The sequence below is a fragment of the Toxotes jaculatrix genome, chromosome 20, assembly GCF_017976425.1.
Source record: "Toxotes jaculatrix isolate fToxJac2 chromosome 20, fToxJac2.pri, whole genome shotgun sequence".
Taxonomy (NCBI): domain Eukaryota; kingdom Metazoa; phylum Chordata; class Actinopteri; family Toxotidae; genus Toxotes; species Toxotes jaculatrix.
The window spans coordinates 4,330,362-4,351,240 of NC_054413.1; the positions used below are offsets into that span (position 1 = coordinate 4,330,362).

The 20,879-nt window shown below is 40.9% G+C and overlaps 1 protein-coding gene across 1 annotated transcript in view; it reads right to left on the reverse strand.

Moving 5' to 3' along the window:
• Positions 1-2,083: 2,083 nt before the first annotated feature.
• Positions 2,084-20,879, reverse strand: part of LOC121200582 (RNA-binding Raly-like protein) — a 48,609-nt gene continuing 29,813 nt past the window's right edge. The window contains exons 3-8 of the mRNA XM_041065967.1: positions 12,288-12,363; positions 11,147-11,194; positions 9,735-9,916; positions 5,494-5,607; positions 3,566-3,735; positions 2,084-2,124 (exon numbers count right to left, since the gene is read on the reverse strand). Coding sequence (XP_040921901.1) covers positions 2,092-2,124; positions 3,566-3,735; positions 5,494-5,607; positions 9,735-9,916; positions 11,147-11,194; positions 12,288-12,363 — 623 coding nt within the window. The 3' untranslated portion in view covers positions 2,084-2,091. The remainder of the gene's footprint in view (positions 2,125-3,565; positions 3,736-5,493; positions 5,608-9,734; positions 9,917-11,146; positions 11,195-12,287; positions 12,364-20,879) is intronic.

Below are 20,879 nucleotides of genomic sequence, written 5' to 3' on the forward strand. Positions count from 1 at the left end.
AAACTGAACTGAGTAACTGAGGGGACAAATCATCCAGTGCTTGCCAGTTCAGCTTTAACTGATCAGTTTGTACTTGCCGATAATATTTGACCTTTATGAGCATCCTATTTGTTTGTGTTGTCTCTATTTAAGTAGTTTTAAGGCAAATTATTTTATAGTTGTTTTAATTTAAACAACCTGAATCACTGATCACATACTTATTTTTAAAACCTCCCAGTGAACAATTTAAAATAATACAACTTCCACCATTTCCAAAAAAAACCTTGCCTCAATCCCTCACCTTCATCAGGCAGAATCAATGCTGAATGCAGAGTGAAGGGGAAGGAGAAAGGGCGTTGGCTCCTGAACAGCAGCAGTCCATGTTGGGATGCACAGCCTGAGCAGGGAGGAGCGCACTGAGACGCTAGGGCAATGCTCCCTGGCAGGAGGCCTGCGCCAGTGTTGGCTCTCTACCACAGGAAGCCCTCTCTGCTTCTGAAACTTGGCAGGAGTTGGAATATATGATGGTACAGCCCCACAGGGCATTTGTGTGATAAATGGATACAGCAGGATAAAGTCATGCTCACAGCTATTGCCTAATGTATGAGTCAAATCCAAACCAGGCGGCACCGATGGTTCATTCATTTTCTGAATATTATACTGTGGTCGCAGATTGTTCTGACTGTCATTTATTCATTTGATTTTTGAGCAACAACAGAAAGTCATTGAAAAAACAGTTTGTGAAATTACAGCGCAAACACGTTTCATAAAAGCAGCAACAATTGATCAACAACGCCATGTTCCCTTCTTGCAACATAAGTCAATTAATAAATCCAAATAAGTCCCTTCTTATTTCCTTCACTTCCATTTTTATTTTTTCAGGAACAGGATTATTGCATGACACTGTCAGCCTCTTGCAATGAAATACAAGTTGCACAGAATATCCATGAGGTCAACTCAGGCCAATGCATTAAAATGGATCTTGAATACATTTTCTTTAGAGAGCAAATCACATTCGGTTTGTGCTGCACAGTTGGGCATCTAAATGTGATTCAGCATCTCTTGAACACAACTTACAGTCCAGAATGGGTGTCTTGATCCCTCAGAGATCCTTTTCCATCTCTTGAAGGTGATGATGAATTCTAATACCACCGAGCAGAGGTGTCTGCTTCCTCGCCCTGAAGTGATAAAGGAGAAAACTGATGAAAAAACATCATAGGACTGTGTCTCCTCCTCAAACATGGTTGCTGTTCATAAAGCTGTAAATCTGATGAGGATTAAGCTGAGTTTTAAAGCTTGTCCATTTTGAATGGCCCCAGAAATATCTTGGGAAGTGCAGAAATATTTGCTGGTAGCCACAGCTGCCTCTCTAATCCTTCAGGACATGACTTATTGAGGTTCTTCTCAAAGTGATTTTCTATCCTTGGTAGGCCTGCAAGCAAAACATTCATATATTCTCCACAACCTCAAGTGGGATTTTCTGGTTTTTAATGGTGAAATCTGCTACTGATAGAATTTTAAAAAGGCAGACATATGGAAATGCAAAACTGACATACAACGTGGTTTCTTAAGAGGTGGACAGAACTGGGACACCAGACGCTTGGACAGGCAGATGAGGAAAAGGGCGTTAAAGTGAAAGTTTTTCATAAACACGGACAAGGACCCCTGCTACGGAAAGCCAGCCAGCGCTGAGCCAACTGATGATGTGGCTGCATCATTACCCACACCCTGAGAGGCGAGAGGGAGGAAACTCTTTACCTTAGGCCTCGCCGTTCATACCCCCTTCCACACAATTCAATTAGATGAATGTTGTTTATGGGCAGTTCTGGCCCATTGGAATGCCATTATTGCCTCCTCTGTCGAATTCGGCATTAGCTGCCCTTCAGTGGAGAGCTGGCCTTCCAAATGTCACAGAGCTTATGACTTGGGAAATGATTAACGAATGTTTGGAGATGCTCAAGACACAGCTCAGTGGTTACGGCATTTAATGAGGACCGGATGTAGGGCCTTTAATGAGGAATGGCTGTAAGTGCCTCCAGGACCTTTAGCAGTATTGTAGAACAACCTCACAGGCGCTGTAATGGACACTTGGATTTAAGCTCTTACCTGATCTCAGTTGTCAATATCCGATACATGGTTCTCTATCTGAAAAGGAGAGCAGAGAGCAGAAGTTGAAATCATGGATAGCGTTTTTAATCGAGCACACAGGTTGTATTTAATCTCTTCTAAAGGTCAATATGATCCACAAAAGCCGCCATGCCATCCTGTGGAACAGCGTTTGTGGTACAATATCAGGGTCAGTGATCAATGTGACCTTCAGGAAATAAATAAATCTCCTCCGCCATGTCTCTGAAAAATAATCTCTTCCATTAGTGAAGACACAAAGCTTTCATCAAGGATAGCATGCCCATGCTCACCTGGTTAATAGCTAATAAATATAGCATAATAGAGAAAGCATGGTCAAAGTGCACAGTTGAACCCAGATGAAACTGAGGATAATTACTTTGATGGCACTGCTTGACCTTGAAAAACTGAGGTGTAAAAAAAAAAAAAAATAGCTCTATGGTTTAATTAACACTGTTGTAAAAAATGGGCAATATGTTTTAACAGCTGCATAATTTTGGTGCTGTGGGTGTTTTAAAGCTTCCAGCATGCAAATAACTGTTATTAAGCTAAAACATTATTTCATGAAATTGTTTTGAACACAACAGTGAAAAGAAAGATGATAGTAATTAGATTTTATTTTAGTTTAAATGCTACAGTGACATTCATTTTACAATATTCAAAGGACAAAACAGAAGAGAATCACATTCTTCTAAGGAAAACAAAGCCAACGTGGTATTTTTTCACCAGAAGTCAGTCTGTTGTTTTAAGTTTCAACTCCACATCTACCACTGCAATAGATGGACCAGAAGCTGCTTTGTTAGTAAAAAGTATTTTTGAGCACTGCTGTAGTAGGACTGCGTGATCCAGTCTAAGCCACAGCTGAGTTCTTCTCATTGTGGCTGTTTGAATTCAACCTGTATAAGCTTTTTTTTTCCCATTTTAAATTGAATATCTTTGAGTTTTAGACGGTCGATCAGACAAAATAAGCAATCTGTAGACGTCACACTCGCCTCTTAGAATTTGCAATGGGCATGTTTTTATTTTCTGACAGTTTTTTTTTTTTTTTTCACAAAAGTAGCAAAAAAAAATGACCTTGTGGAAGAAAACCTCCTTTGTCCCGTCTTATATGCGCCATTTCATGGTAAGACCCACATCAGTCCATGGAGGTCTGGTCGTAAACCCTCTCCTGTGTCTTAAGCCCTACTCTTTAATTATAGCCTGTAAGTGTATGAGTCTGTGCCTGTGTGTGGGCTTGTGTAGAGCCTTGCTTCCACCGTTTGAGCTGGGGTCGACGGGGAGAAACTGTCAGTCCATGCGCCCTCACCATTCACTCATGTGAAGCCCTGCTCTCTCAGATCTGTGGCCATGAATAATTCTGGAAAATTAACTTTCAGAAAGCAAAGACTGTCTGCCCACTTGAGAGCTCCCAAAGTGCCTTGCTCTCTCCCTCCCTGTCAGCCCTGTCAACCGTTTCTCTTACCAGATGGTGGCTGCCCTCCTGGTCGTAGTCGTCCTCAACTCCATCGGTCATCTCTCCTGCCTCTACGTCCAGCGCCCCCTCGCCGGCCTCCTCCCCAGAGTTTTCTGCCGTCTCTGACACGGACTCCTCATGAAGGGAGTCGCAGTTGTCCTCATACTTTCTCTGAGCCTCTGAGAGAGACACAGAATGAAGTCAGAGTTTTATCATGGTTTCGTTTTTCTTTGGTTCACATGGCTGTAGCAAATTTTACTTGGCTAATTTTTTCTGATTTCCCGAGCAGAAGCATAAAGACTTGACTCCACTTGTGGTCCCAAGGGGCCGTGCTGCTCCTTACACTAAAAGGGGTAGTCTGACCTCAACAAGCGACAAGCGACTAGCACTGCTGTCTCTACTCTCTATCTACACCTGATGCTTTCTAGATGTATTTTTCAGCCGTCTAACTGCACACATGCACTTCCATTTTAACTGATGCAGCTGTCTACAGACGCTGAGAAATCTTGTATTTCAGTCAAGCTTTACAAGCAAAGATGCAACACGAATCATCTTGTTTTTGCTCTCTATTGAACCCAAGTAATTACATGACTGACTGAAACAAGAGCAAACACTGGCAATGGGTTGCAACTGTTGCCGTCTTGTTGATGTTGCTAAATATTTCTGGAATTCCACTCAGTGCTAAATTGAGAGGATAAAGCATGGAGAAGAAACTACTCAGGTGCGTTCAGACAGAAAGCAAAGTGAATTTTCAGCGAACGCCATTCAGACAAATTTAACCACTGGACTGAAACAGCAAATGTAGCAGCTGTACATTAGCTTTAAGCAGCAACAGGCACACCAACTGTGCCTGTAGGAGTATGCCCGTGTTCAGCTCACCAGGAACTCCAGTTCTCTGGGTTATTTACCTCCAGCTTCTCTCCTTTCGTGTATGGCATTCGTAAAGCAGATCGATAAAGCCCCAGGATACTCGAGAATCTGAAGCATCAAATTCACATCTAATAGCGTCTTTCAATAGACTTTGTATGCAATCGCACCTCCTCCAAAATTCACTTTGTGTTTCATCTGTCAGGGCTTAAACTTAATTTTAAATCTAGGCTGATATCTGTTTCAGTCATCAAATTTCATTTATTATTGCTCATTGTTTTTTTTTTTTTTTATTTTAAAAGTTGGAATTATCAGTTTGTTTTGATCATAATCTTATAAAAGGCACGTAAAGAGGCAAATTGCTGCTTTAGGCTTAGTTTTAAATCATTTGGGTGAATTTGACATGTTGTTGATGCATACAGGATTTTCCTTATAGATATTAAAAGATATCATCAATCCTAGTGTCAGCAGCCTTTCTTAAATAAATGCATTAAATGCATGGTGATCATCCCATTTTCTTCTTATAAGAAACATTTCAAAGATTAGGCTGTTTCTTTCTGCCAAGAAGCTGGAAATTTCTACTCATGCTGTCACCTGTCAACTGGAGTTTTCATTGTTCTTTTATCTGGTTTAGAATTTATTCTCACTTCTAACAAACCACACAGCAGTTTGCTTGAAGAAGCAGGAAAACTTTGTGTGATTTTATTTAGGTTTTCAACTGCCAGAGTCAAAGGAGAAAACGCTCTGGAGTTTCATAACCCAGTACAAACGTGCTTTTTGAAAAACTGTAACGTGCACTTTGTGGTACAAAGTCTTCACGACCTTCACAATGAGCTACACTCTGAGACTGTCCTGCGGTGTAGGGCATCTATAAAGACCTCTCATATAAACGAGTCAGCGTGGCGTTGACACCTGTTTGCTGTTATGACGGAGAGCCCTGCTGCTCTTATCTCCCCCAATGTCACTAAGACTTATGGCCAGTGTGTGCACTTAATTTCCCTCCCTCAGTGGTCGGTGTCCCTTTCCCTTTCTTTCCCTGCTAGCTCTGATTCTGCTGTCGTGCTCCTCACCAGATTCGGCTCTCTGCTGCTTCTCAATCTTCTCCAGGCGTCCCAGCAAAGAGTCAATCTTCATCTTGATCTGAGTCAGCTCCCGTTTAATAGTCTGAAGCTGGTCCGTCTTCACTGCTGAGGCACAGAAACAGATGTCTTCATTTATAGCTACTTAAAGTTGGGTGCAGTTTGTCCCAGTTTCCTTTCATTTGTGCACTCATTCTAACGAATGCTGTTACATGCAGTTTATCACAGACTGCATGCTGTCATCTCTTAATACTCTTAGTTTTTAGTTTTGGATATCCTGTCATCTCTCTGAGTCACAGTTTCCTCAGGGAAGAACATCTCAATCTGGCCAAACGCAAAGTTACCCAGCTGAAACTGTGGACCTGCTGCTTTCAATTTGGAGATTAGTACACGGCTTACGCCCACCACTCTGTGCAGTGCTGCTCAGGTTTTGCTCAGTAATGTCAACATCTTTCAGCTGGCGTGAGATGTTTCATATGAAGCAATATCATATTATTATATAAACACTTTATTTTACTGTTACCAATAGAAGGTAACCGCTATACAAAATGAGACATTGATCAATTGGTACATGTACATCTAATTAATTGGTAGCACAGACTGTATTTTATATATAATCTAAACTGGATTGGAATAAAACAAACAAACAAATATCAATGTGTTTCGATCCCATTTTTACACTGAATGCACTCTGTGCAACTTTGCCTGATCATTGCTTCTCTAACAGTACTGCATGAGAAGCAGGGGGCACAATTTGCCCTCCCACAGCTTCTGTTTACTGCCTTATGAATAATTGCTCTCCCCTTCCCGCTTTGCTTTGGTCTCGGTGTTCACTCCACAATACATATCTGAGGTTTGGGTAAATGAAGTGTAACCGAATCATGTCAAAGTTTGAGTCTTATCCTTGATATGTCATATGCAAATAACATCTGCTGAAAATAATATTTATCTGAAGGACGTCACCATTAATTTAATCTGGCCAGTCTCACGGCTGCTGAAAAAATGGTGCACTCCTTAGCAGCTTGAACTGAGCAGATTAAAGAATTTAGACCATAAAGTAATAAGATAATCTTATTCCTTAACCCTCGGCAGCTGAAATGTGTCATTTTTTTTGAGAGGAGGAGAAAAACAGACACCACAAGTTGAGAAGAAAACATAAAATTCTCTTTGACACCTATCAGATTCTGTCAGGGCTGGAAAGAGGATGGATGAGCGCTCGGTAAACAAACCCACGAGTTCCTGTAAAGCTACAGCCGGAAAATCGGAGGATGGAGACACGCACTGAATCAAAACATTACTTGTCTGGTATCATGTCTGCATGCGGCTCTTTAAGTTATACTTTCTTTGATGTATATTTACACCCACACCACATCACAATGCAGAGCCCCTCCTATATCTGTGCACTACTATGTATGAGCTAAACTGATGCATAAAACATCTACGCTTAGAGGAGATGTCAGTTTGTGATAAAAATTCATGACATATTAGCCTGCTGCAAACTAGATTCCCCAAAAGGACATTTTAATCTTTCACTAGAATTCATGCTGAAAAACAACACAAGTGCTGCCGAGGTAAGATCCAAAGCACAATGTGTGGTATTTGTTGATGCATTACTTCTTTAAAACGGAGCAGGATGATTAATGTGTACATGAGAAAGAGAGAAAAAAAAAGGGGGCATACAGTGTAATGCCACACTGAAGCCAATACATATGTAATATGTGTGTGGAAATCCCAATAACTAGTCTCATGTTGTTTTGTAAAACAGCCACTGACCCTAAAGCTGCAGAGAAGCAGAAAATTGACCTTTTCTGGAGAGAAAAAAAGGAGAAAACAGTGGATATACAATGATATCTGGATGGTGGGACCCACTAATGTGTCTCCATCTCCTTCTCAGTATCACCTGCTTCCATGTGTAGAAACTGACATCCATGAATGCACACCCATATATGCTCCCTTCCTTATTCCAACATTATCTGAGGGCGCTGTGGGCAGCTTACTAGTCGTCCTTTGATGATAAGAAAGTGTGCAACAGTTTCTAATTTATCGCTGCCTCCAGGCCTTTTTCCTTTTGTGCTATCAGTCACATAAGCTGCAGAGAGAAAAACATGCACATCCTAATCCAACATCGTTTCATCAACACAGCGTTTTTAGATAGCCTGGGTTAAAGAAAAAAGGGAAGAAAAAAATGCTATTGTTATTAAATCAGCATTAGGAAAGATTTAGGGAGTGAGAAATGGATCTAATTTTAGGACCTCATGATGAACCGCAGAAATTTTATCTTGGGGATAGTGAGAATCTCTTGAATCACTGGGTCTATGAAGATTAAACTGGACAAAGAGTTTTGGAGCTCTTGATGCTGATGTAATTCAGACTCTAAATAGATGTTGAAAAGTTACCAGCTTGGAGATGTGAACACCAGGGGGGTTTCTGGGACAAAGTTTAAGACATAATGAAAGAAAACATGATTTTTTTTACCGTTTTTTTATTTTATTACTTTCCCCTGCACCAATGTACGCCTACGAAACAATGTAAAAAACACCTGCACCTCTTGGATTCATATTTGATATCAACATCCTAACACTGTTAATGTACTCTGTGGAAAATAGTGCATCTTTAGATGGCTCATTATTTACCTTTAGGCATTAGTAAATTCAAAGAAATGTGAAAGAAATCAATAAAACTGCCTTCAGCAAACTAGTTTACTCTCCTAAATGGACCACCCAAACACTGCAAAATATCTTAAATTAATTAACTTTTTGATTTATTTTATTCAATGAATGTATGGATTTTTATACTTTAAAAACCCATAACATACAGAAGCCTGAATTCAAGCAGGTAGGGGGTTTTTGTTACATGATTTATGATGGCATCGGGTTAAATCCAAACTCCTTGTTCTCATATTCCTACACTATTTGAATGTATGAGTTACCGTTTAGACCATTTATTTATTTATTTATTTATTTGAGGTTCAAAGTTCATTCTTAACCTTGCAGCTATTGAAAAAACTGTCTCACCACAGAGTCTATTTAGTTAGTGGCTGTTTCGGAGCTTTCACTCACATTTGAATCACTTTGAACCTCAGCTTGTAAGCCAGCATGGACAAGAAGCACTTAAAATGCTCTGAAAATGAAGGACTATTTGAACCTCTACACTTCCATGACAACTGGGCAAACCCCATCTGCTGATGAAGGTCATGTGATATGATCAAGAACTCCAAAGAGATCACACACACACACTAAATTCGAAATGAAGCGTGCCATTCTCACTGCAGCCTGTGACTTTATAAAGCAGAGCACAATTTAAAGTTTCATTTGACCTTTGTCTCTCTTTAAATGACAAAACAGGCCAAAAGTCAAAGTTTGTCTTCATCAACTGACACTGAAGACAGTGTGTCAAAGAGGGTTTAAAGTGAAAAAAACACCAATCTACCCATCCTTGTGATCCATGCATCTGATGACTGGTTCTCTCCTCCACCGCCCCCCCAAGTGAATTATTACTTGTATACAGCCCAAGTGGTTCAAACGACCCACACTGTTGTTTGGACAAGCTAACCTTATTTTTCTGTCCAATCTATCTCAGACAAAGTCAATTCAAACAGTGATTTTTCATGGTCCTGGCAGGGGCAAATTAGTCTCCCAAACATACAGCAGCGCTGCTTAGACAGAGGAGAGAGAATTCATTGACTCTGTCCAAAAAGAGGATGGGAGATGGACTTTTTTTTTTTTTTCCTTCTCTATAATACCAACTGCAACTGGGTCCTCCTGACAGACCTTACCAAGCTGCTCGCGCTGATAACACTGGCCTAGACAGGCAACAATGAACAAACACTGTAGCCAATTACACAGGCTACGGATAGAGACTAACGTTTAGGAAAACACAGCTGACCATGGCTCCATAGAGATGCCCCCAGTCTCACATTAATTACATTTAGGATGTTTATAATGCATCACCAGTTAATCAGCAGACCAGTGGCTTGTTCTGAGCTGCTGGAGTGAATTAAATAGCTCTTTATAGTGGCGCAGTGTAAGTGGCACAGCTGAATCATGCCACCACCTTTTTTTCTCAGAGCCACGGTTTTGAAATTTGCATTACGCCTTCGGTTTTTGAAAAGGACGGAGCGCCATTAGTGTAATTAGGCTGTGTTCTTTGAAAAATAAAAATGAAACAAAAACAAAAATCTGACTAGTCCAGCATAAACACAAGACGAGTAAAAAGCACCTTATTGTACGTACGTTTGAGCCCGGAGGTGGAGGATGATGTGGGAGGTCTGGAGGATGAAGAGGAAGAGGAGGAAGATGTTTTGATGGGGAAGGAGGTCTTCCCACGGCGGGAGGAGGGAGCGAGCACCCTGGAGCGTTTGAGGGGGATCACGGCTCTGGGTGGGGGGGCCACTCTGCCATGGTAGTCAAACAGCCTCAAGAAAAGAAAAACCTATAATATTACACCTCTCTTCTTACACTGTTTCTATAAGTCACTGTCTTCAATAAGAGGCCCTATAGCATTCAGAAAACGTCCATCTACAAGAGCTAAAAGGTTTTTCAGTTTATTTCACCATCACCTCTTTCTAAAGCCTGTTATCTGTTCCCAGTATTGAATTTCAAGATAGATTTTCTGCAGATTTCTCTTGGGTTCTTTCTCTCAAACGGCATACATAGTAGACATTACAGTTCAACTCCACCAATATGCCACCCTCTGTACAACTATCCAAGCCTTTACATGAATGCAAATAATCCCCTCACATGTCCTTTAAAAGTGAAGAGGATGAAAAGAGGAGGGTGCGAAATGTCAAATGAAGGTGTCAGCTTTGACTGTGACAGCAGACGTCTGTCACGGCTCTCAACAAGTTTGACATTTAGAAAATGTCTCCGCAGATAATCACTCTGATCACTGGCAGATAAACGGGAGAGACAACTAGTGTTTCTACATCGGCCTGTTCGAGCGGCGTGCTCGGTGCGTTCAGACAGTTTGACAAGTTGACTATTTGAAGGTGCCTCTGTGGGAGGTTTACTTGATTATGTCTGACAGGGGAGACTTTTAATGAGGACGAGTCAGTCAAAACCTTAAGAGAAACATGACTGACAGTTAAACCCCTTCATCCATACAGGTGTTGTCCAATCATAGCTTAGTAACCATAACCAGGCATGGCAGGTCTGTCCAGCTGTGTTTTGTTTATTTAATGGATTTGGGGACGTCTACACCCTATTGTTGTCTGAGTTAATGTTACATTTTAACAAACGCATCCTAAAAGCTTTTCTGTCTTGTTACGTTGTGAGAACACACTGTTAGAAATGTCCAAATAGGCCTAACTGGCTGTGAAGCGAAATAAGACAATGCTGATGTTATAGTTAAGATATTTAAGACTTTTCCTTTTTAAAAGATTTTTGTCAGCTGAGAACATTCATAAAGAAGCCAGAGACAGTGTTTTCAGCTGATGTTAGCTTAATTAGCTATCCAGCTACACCTGATAAAATGCATCAGTGGATGCAAGTGTTAAATCTGTTATCACTGTAAACTGCATTATGTGATGCCTGAGAATGCAAAGCCTGACAGGCTTAAAAGGATTAATTAAGGGGGATGGGGCTTAGTAAAGGGTCAAATTGTTTCCTTGTTAAATCACAAACTTGATAACATAATGTGAACATACCTGGTGTAGAAATCATCCCTGTAGTACTCGTAATCAAATTCATAACCACTATGAAAGAGACAAACCAAGAGACAGAAAGGGAAGGGGGGCGGCACAGATACACAGGGAGATGGGGATAAAGAAAGATTGTATTAAGAGGAGCCATTTTGGATCTGTCAAAAGTAAGCAGATCAAACTCAAGCTGTTCTGACTTGACTGGACACGCTCTAGCTCATGCCTAAAGCTCACAGCAGGTTAAGCAGCAAGCCTGAGCCACGCTGGCATGCAAAGACCACAGATCAGCAGAGAAAAAAAAAAGTTTCAGAGGAGAAATACAGTCACAGAATGAAAGAAAAAAAAATCTTTCCTTAGACCCCAGAGACGAAAATCAATGTTAGGTACACGCTCAGGGTGGCAAGTAATTTAGAATTGATAGAGAGACATAAAATAAAGAGGAGAAAAGAAGGAGCTGTTTTGAAATGTTGCTATTCTCACAGGAATTTTAATTAGGATTAATGTATTACTATTTCAATTTAGAGAAGTGTGGTGTTGGTTTTTGCCTCTCCTGTTCCTGTTCTATAATTACCATATTACATCCTGGCTGTTTTCAGCTGCAGCTATAAAATGCAAATGAGGGTTTATAATAACACAATGCACAAACTAATAAATTAGTAAAATAAGATGTGTAATGCAACAAACCAACAATTCAGAAAGGAGTAAAATGGTGGGAATATAAACTTTGCCAATGGACAAACTATCTGGGTACACAGCAAAGTGTCCCAGTGAACAGGAAAAACATGTTTGGCCCTCTGTCACATTAGACTGCAGTAAACAAGCACTGCTTTGATCCGTTTGTGACCAGGCGATGTGTACGGGCCAGAAAATCAGGGTCATGCTTAATGATGCTTGTAACAACAGCATCTCCTTTGAGCTGAACAAACTCCAGTCAAGGCTGGGAAACGAGGAGAGCGTTAAAAACTCAATTAGAAATTCAAGGTTAAAAAAAAAAAAGATGAACATAATAGGAATCTTTGTATTCTAAATATTACTCCACGTTTACATCAGCGGCGGCAGCAGGATTTCATAGATAGTTTTATATATTTATGACAGGGGTTGCACCTTTGCATGTGGAGGAGTACGTTGTAAGGAGGGTAAATCTTACCTGTAAACGGCTGAGAGCGGCCGTTTGGAGCCTGCTTTAGGCCTGTATGGCTTGGGCTCACCCGCCATGTTTATGTCTGCAAAAACACACACACACTTGTCAGTCATTCTTACACTGGAATGAACAGCGTTTACATAAATCATGCATAAATAAGACTTATTAGTAACACCATGCTTTAATCCCCCCTACCCCCAGTTATATAAGGATGATTCATATAAGGTGGAGTGTTTATTAATGTCCTTTTTGTTGACAGCTATAAATCCTCAAGTCAAGCATTCATACTGATAATATTATCGATGCAAAGAAAGGCAGTAATAATTTGAATTTTGTAAGCAACTGAATGCGTAACTGTAACTCAAACGCTTAATTTAAATACTTTGAAAAACCATCTGAATTCATCTTTTAAATTCCCCTCTTTGAATTTTCCACAAGGTTAATTTCAATAAAAAAAACCTGAATCCAGTCTGAACAACTTTATTGATTTCCGACAACAGCTTGCTGAATGTGAGCAATGTGAATACAGTTTTATAAATGTCGGACACTTTTGAAATTTTCAATCTAAATTTGAAAGAAAGTAAAAAGGAAAAAGCACTATAAGGTCAGGGGTATTTAAATTCAAACTTTAAGCAACCATTTGTGGCAAACTTTCACTTTTTTCTCTACTGAGCATCGCCCTACACTGTGAGGGGTATTAGAGGATTTCATTCAGTCTACACCAATGTCTTTTTTGTACTGCAGTGTAACCTACAATAATTCAAAACCTGAGCACTGTGTCAATGAAAGCAAAACGAGCTCCCTTCTTCAAACATCCCCACACAGAGCGACAGCTCCTGATGGTGGTGATGGTACTGCATGCAGCTCAAAGCAGTACCTGAACACAAGGCAGCAAAAAAGTACGACTTCATAATAAAGAGAGTAAAATACTTCCAGAAGCTTTATGCTGTTTCCACAGTAAAACTGAACTTTTCATCTGACATTTAAATATGCAACACACAAAGCTGCAGTAGGACACATTCACTAATGTCGAGGTGCATTACAAGAGCCAATTTTCTGAGGCAAGGCTGGAGACCTTGTTATCGTGCACTGGAAAGATTCCAAAACGAAATTCTTGTTGCAAGGCAGGGGAGAATCCTTGAAAACATATAAAACAATGAAAAAGAATAAGCATATAAAGAAAAACGCCAACAAAAGCTGGATGTTCGGGAAGCTTTGATTTATAGCCGGCTGCTTGTTCTTTGTGTAAAAAAAAAAATCCATCAGGTGTACAGTTTTGTGATCAAGCCAGTCAGTGACGCAGAATTTTTCAAATCGCTATCTGTGTATGTGCATTGCCAAAGGTGTTTCAAGGTCCTTGTATTTTGTACACAGTCTGAGTGGCTGCTGGGAGAGGAGCCAGTGGGTCAAAACAAGCACCTGGTCCAAAATAAAACACTCGAGGAAAACAGTCCAGAAACTTGATGGATGCAGACGTGAGGCGCTGGAGCATACGGAGAATACCCTCGCTATTGTCTCTATACTCTGTGAATCACAATTTCAAGAGAGGGTTAGTTCTAAAAGTAGCATCCTTGTCCTTATCTGGGATCAGGTATGAGCAGTGCAAATATCATTCTCAAAAAAGATGAATAAAAGAGGCAAAGGAGGCTAAAAATTTTCTGAACAAAGGTAGTAGAAAAGCAGTAAAATTTCATCAACTGTTTTTTTATATTGTCTTTGATATGACACAACTTTTTGCAAGCGTCTGCATGCTTATAAGAAATGAGGTGCTCATAAAGGCCATTTCATAACTAGCAGGATTTCAGACAGAAAACAATATACCAATCAACAAGGTGCCCTTGCGGGAATAAATCCAAACCTCCTCAGTGTTGTGAAGTCAATCTGAGTGAGAGCCTCAGCTAAGTGCCTCACTTTAAAGGCACTTTCTGACAAATTGTTGTTTTTTGCATGAAGCCATGTTCTCGCTATCATTTCATCCCTTCCAGCAATACACCTTCGCTTAAATAATTTATACCCCCCCCCCAATCCCAAACCAAGTGGAAGCACCCCAGTCCCCCGGAGTGGAATTGCACTGGGGTGAAAATAAGCTGCTGGCAAACTCTTTCCTCCTTCTCCCAGTGGCTGCTCTCATGAGAAATAGGATTAAGCCCTGGTCTGTTTGTATACTACCTACTTAGACATGCTAAAACACAGACTTTTTACGCAGAGCTGCGTGACCAAATGAGTGTGAGAGGGTGTGTGCGTGTGTGTGTGTGTGTGTGTGTGTGTGTGTGTGTGTGTGCATACTTGACAGAGCATGTTGGGCTTGGCCATGATGCTGACTTAGGAGATAATTATGATTTTGCTCATTAACCCGTAGGTTTACTTAGAGATAGGGGGACCGATCCTTTAATTAGCCCACAACAACCCAACTAAATATAACTGGTATCTAAAACCTCAAGCAATCAAATCTGTCTGGGTAAGTCTGGTTGAAGAGTTTGAGCGATCAATGCCACAGTTTCAGAGCTAAATTTATAAGTCGATTAATCAACATTTCCATCTACACAGAATTAAACAAAAGTATAGTGAAATTCTGAGAACTTTTAATTCTTTCGTTTGTAAAAGTTTTTAAAATCAAAGGCACTGAGTGCTATCAGCTTTGGTACAAAGCATTTCTTGGAATTAGCTTCAAAACTCTGAACTCTACTTCAGAGATTCTGCAAGCAGGGGTGGAGTGTGTCGCACACTGGCATGTTTTCATACTGTCCTCACTTCTGTTTTATGTGAAAAAGCCCTAAGAGAAACTAATGCTTATGAGGTTCATCCCTAATGCAGCTTTCAGCCGAGCATTTTTATCTATGCAGCGGGACTGAGCTTGGTATGTGCTGGGTTATTCTTCTGTTTCCCATTGGTTTGCACCACTGTTTTTTTTCCGCTTGCTCAATCTGCAGCTGTGTCATGCAGGACTGGGGGTGGAGCTCTCCGTGGTGCTGAACAAGTTACAAATATTTTTAAGGTCTGCTGCACTGCTCTGTCTGGGCAGCGAACAAAACAAAAAAGGTCTCAACCTTGCAGCTGCATGAAGGTACACTTGATGCAATTTGAATTTTGCAGCCCTGAAATTATTTATAGATTGTCTGTCTGTAGACAGTGAAACAAACACAGCTCAGGTGTGAATAAATATTTAAGGTAACATTGTTATTGGCTGAGAAACTGGGAGAAAATGAACTGTGTACTGGAGGTAAATTGCAATGGAAAGAAAGAAGCATGGAGCATAAGTAATTGCTGGAGACAAACCTGCGTTTCCTCTGTCAAAAAAACAAGGATCCTTGACTCCCTGAAGGAACCTGCCCATGTGTTTTATTGGTCTCATTTGTTGCCTTACATCTCTGTCTCCCTCAGACTACCCTTGCTCATGCTTCCTGTTCTGCCCTCGGCCTCATCCTATCCCTCAACGTCTCTCTCTCTCTCTATCTATCTCCATCCCCCTCACTTTCCCTCCCTCTATCACCTTCTCTTTCCTCGCACATGCACTCACACAAGATGATATCTAACCCCACCTCACCATCCGTCACTCTCTCTCACATCCCACATTTCTTCCTGTGTCTCTGTGCGAGACGAGGAAGCTCATTATGAGACATTTCAGTGCTGAGCATCACCTGTGGGGCCTTTTCTATCTGACACCTGTGCCGCCAACGAAAGCTCTGTAAGTCTTATTTCTCCCTGCTTTTCATTAGTAAGGGATGAATAACAGCAGAGCAATGGAAGTCAAGGCTTTGAATAAATCAGAGCTGTAAACTGAGCCATATGGCAACATACTGCAGGGGAATCACTGGGATGAGAAAGTACTCCTGTGAAAATCAACAGGACCCAAAAACATAAGGAGAGGGTGAGTCTTGTGAGAACGTGGGGAACAGGAAGACACTCGTATTCCTGGAAGGAATATGAATGAAGTACTGGGGCAGGCGCAAAACCTGCTGAAGCCACAACAAATCAGACACTAATCTTCCTGTCTCTCTGTTTCTTTCTGAAAGAGATGGTCTACCTTCTCTCTTCTTCCCTCAGACAGAGGAGGGAAAACCAGCTAATAGCCCGAGGCTTCAGAGGAGAGCTATCAGGCATGGGCAGCAGGGGTCACCACAAGGTCGGGAAGAGGGAGAGAAGGATAGATTGTGTCTCGGTGAGCCAAAGAACCTCTTTGTATTAGTGTGGGCACAGTGTTGGAAGATGGACAGAAGGGCAGTGTCCCGAAAATCCATTTCTTCTACAAGATGCTGTTCTCATCAGCCCCAACGCTATTGGAATAATGACAATTCAGTCATTGAGCTTTGAACTGCTTATGGTGCACAGGCTTTTTTATTTTAATGTGGCAATAAAGACTGTTGTCTAAACATATGGCAAAACCACATCCGTCAATGTAGTCCGTCATAATCAAGACAAACATTCAAACTGCATTACTCACTAAGAAACAGGCTCAGTACCATTTACATCTAGAGCAGAAATCAAACCCCACAAGTGACTCATGCCCTCATTTTGAATTATACCAACTGTATGGCTGAACACACACCACAAGCAGTAATTTACATGTCAAACTGCCTTGTTTCTATGTCAGACTTCCTCAGCAACAGAAAACACAGCAACCAAAACACAATTGCTTTTGTAGGCTTTCGCTGCTGCAAATGACCTGTTTGGATGCCTGCTGTGGTGCAGCGCACAAGCTATAATTGACAAAACAACAATTGTCATGAGTAAGTTATCACCTTTAATATGTCTGGGGCCTCCTACAGAGACAGAAAATAAATAAGCAGGGATTCACTCTTTTCATTAAGGACACATAGCTTCTAAAATGCTTACCAGTTACCGGCTGCTGTGGGAAATCTGGCTGAACCTTTTGACAAGATATGATAGGATAAGATATATCTTTGAAAGACAGCATGGACATTGAGTTGAAACTGTATTTTAGGAATAACAGCGAGCCTTCAACGGGCACTAACAGAAGAACAGTGACAATCCGAACAACAGTTCCTGCAATATTCCGATCTGGACCAAGTGGTAGACCAACAGACTGACATTACGATCTCTAGAGCAATGCCGCTGCCGTGGCTAAAAACTCATATGCAGCTTTAATGAATTTACTTTAAGATTCTGAGTCAGTTTATTGGAAGAACTCAACAACAATGGCACAGTGTTGGTCCCAGTTGCTGCATCAAAGCTTAATTCACTACAGCTCTGACTGGCAACTCTGACTTGCTTCTTCCGTAAAGTAACAGTTGGCGAGGCTCATGGATATTGTAGCCTGTAGAGCCACCGAGCAGGCCAAACCTATGTAAAAAACATGATTTCTCAGAAACACAGTTGAAATAATTACAGTACATAAAACTGATGGCTGTGGCATAAACCTTTAGTATCATTACATTATGCAGCAGGCCAAAATGTTTCTGTGTTCATTATATCATTAAAGGAAACTTCAATTTTGCACAGCTTAGTGATCCAGCAATGTCAAAGGGATCAAACCTGTGATATTTAATTTATAGAGCAGTCTTGCTAACCTAGAACATCCTGCCACCATCAAAGTACAAAAAGTCCTTTCTCCTCCTGATTACACAAAAAGCTCCAGTGTCTCCTTTTGAGTCATATCGTAGACGAGCAGCGCGGCGACCAGGTGATTGACTGCAATAAACTCCCTTTCAGACGTATCAGCGAGGACCTTCAAGGAATGAGAAATGGGTTCTTTTCTTTTCCAAAAACAGAGGAAAATTCCCCACAGCCCAGAGCTGATGGCTCTACAACACATTTGTTTCTCCCTTTGCATGCTTTTTCATTTCATTCTCCTCTCCTTGCAAACACCAACTGTCTATTTGATGAGATAAACATTAAAGGCAAAGTCTGAAAAGGAGAGAGCTCGACGCAGAGGGAGCTGCCGATCATCTCTTCATGGAACGAGAAACTCTGGCGCCAATCTCCCCAATGTCTTAATTAATTGAACAAAGTAACTAATCATGCAGATTGTTCCTCAGCAGGAGAGACATAAGCAAAGAGACGAGAAGCGAGGGAAGGAGCTGAATCATTCAGGTGATGGACGTGTGAAAGGGACAGGTAAGGATGCGGGAAATTCATCTCCGCTCTAGCTTCAGCCTGGTTGCCTTTGACGTGACCTCCTCGCTGAATTGTGAATCTGGACTGGTCTGCGAAGAAGGCAGAGGGTCTTAGATGAAGGAATTGCCGCATCTAATACCAAGCACCATGCATCATGACCTGCAAGCGAAGCCCTGGATGGTTTGGGCATCATAAAAAGCCAGATCCGCCTTTAATCTTTGCTCTTCTGACATATCTCCACAGACTAATAAAAGTCATAATGCAGGTATAAGCTGACAACTTAATTGACAGATTTCCACAAAATCTCAAAGTGAATTACAATCAAATATGGCATCACAGCGGATTCTTTCTGTCCCCCGAGAGGTCTTCGTGCTCCATGCTGAATCAGACCTCACATTTTATTCATTTCAGTCAGAAATTAGCCTTGTTCTTACTTTTCTGTTCTCGGAAATGCCTCAGTCAAGGTCACAAGGCACTGCTCTGCCTTCAAACTGAAATAACCTTTTTCCTCTATCAATGCTGAGACTTTTTAAGCATCAGCAGAAAAGCAACTTGTTTACAGACACCTTTCAACAACAAGGGAGTCAGAACAGGCTAACACAGTGGACCGCTGTTGTCTAATTACATGGAAAAAGAGTGGTAAGGAGACAGGGTTGGGGGGCGATATCTGCATATCAAAGGTGCTGTTCTAGGAACCTTTGAAGATCAAACATCAAACAGGGTGATTCAGGAGAACCATGAATCAAAGTTCAAGGTGGGGTGAGGTGGATCTCTGCATATTTCTGTTTGAATTCAAATATTTTAGTTGACACATTCTTTTGCATCAACTTAGGGCAGATTTTTGAAATTCATTGTATGGTACCTTTTATTTATAAAGTATCATTTGACTATCACCAAGGTAGCTATTCCTTTTATATCCATGGCTGTTCAGGTTTAAGACCATTGTGAGGTTTGCACCTTTTCGGTTGACAGACGACTGAATAAGTGATGAAATACCAGCAATGTTCTGATATTTAATTGAAATTTTCTTTCAAGTGACTAAGTGATTAACTGCTTCATCATTTTAGAACTAAAAGGTGGAGAAACTTCAGAAATGATCTTTCTTGGTGGCTTTAATTGCACTTCTGGGTAGTGCTGCAATTAATAATTTTTTATTAATTTATTTGCCAATTATTTACTCAATTATTCATTTGGTCCATAAAGCAGCAAACTGTATAGTTTTTGTCCAAGCAACAGTCCCAAAGACATTTAGTGTAATATAATGGAAAACTAAGAAAACCAGCAAATGTCACCATTATAGAGGCTGGAAATGCTTTTAAATAAGGACATAAATTAATAATTACATATCAAAATAATTGATGATTAGGAATTTTCCAAACTGATCCTCTTCACTGGTCATCGCTCGTCAGCAATGACCAAAGTCCCAAAAATCACGTCCTCCCTCCATCCTTCCAGTCTTTGATACAGACCAGAGTTCACTAAACAGCCATTTTATTATATGTGACTACAGCACACCATTACAAAACTGGAGCATCTCTCTCTCTCTCTCTCTCTCTCTCTCTCTCTCTCTCTGTAAACACTCAAGTGGGACTTTCAGTCTGCTGCCCTGCCTCGGTACCTCTCTCTGTGGCTCCATGGACCAAACTCCAAGGGGATCAGCTCATAATCCCCAGCCCTTTAGGCACCGGCAGAACAGATAAAGGCATGGCATCGGTTTGAGATCACATCCCTCTGCATGACCTGTAAAACCCAGTGAGCTGTCTCACACGAGTCAACAATGATACACTTCAAAAAGCGGACGATTTGGGCGGCTGGACAGATGAACATGGTGCAGTGAGGAAGCTTAGCGGTGGGGAGCCAGGCATGAAAACAAACACCAAGTGGTTGGCTACAAAAACATGTAGCAAGTCTCTCCTTTGAGAAAAAAAAAAAGTCATGACAACCGTTGATAATCAGGTTATCACCATCAACTTTCCTCACTGCTAATAATAGGCTCTTGAACCTACAACAGAAATCTTTGACTTGTTCTGAAATCATGCTGCTTTAAAATTCCCCCTCAGACGTTTATATTTTATTTAAACTAGGAAATAAAGAGAATCACCGAGAGAAATTTGACAGGCATATTGTTGATCTATATGCATGAAGATGTGAACCCATGTCATTCATCCCTGCATTGCTGCGCAAGGGTGAACGTGAGAAACAAGCGCCGTGATAGGAAGAGAGAAAGTGTGAGATGTTACAAGCACTCTAATTATTTCAATGTGCTTGCCATGACACTTGACAGACGTTAATTTCACCATTCCTCAGACTAGTACACTGCTGCAGTCGTATCTGTCAACAGTGCACATTGGATCCAATATTAATACACGCCATTCACCAAAGTCTGTTGCTCTAAATATTCTGCTTCTTTGAGATAAGACAAAAAAAAATCTGTCATTTTGCAACAACGACCCCCCAAAAAAGCTTATTGCACACAGGAATGTGGATAATAAGGTGTCACTTACTTGTGAGTGTTGGTGTTTT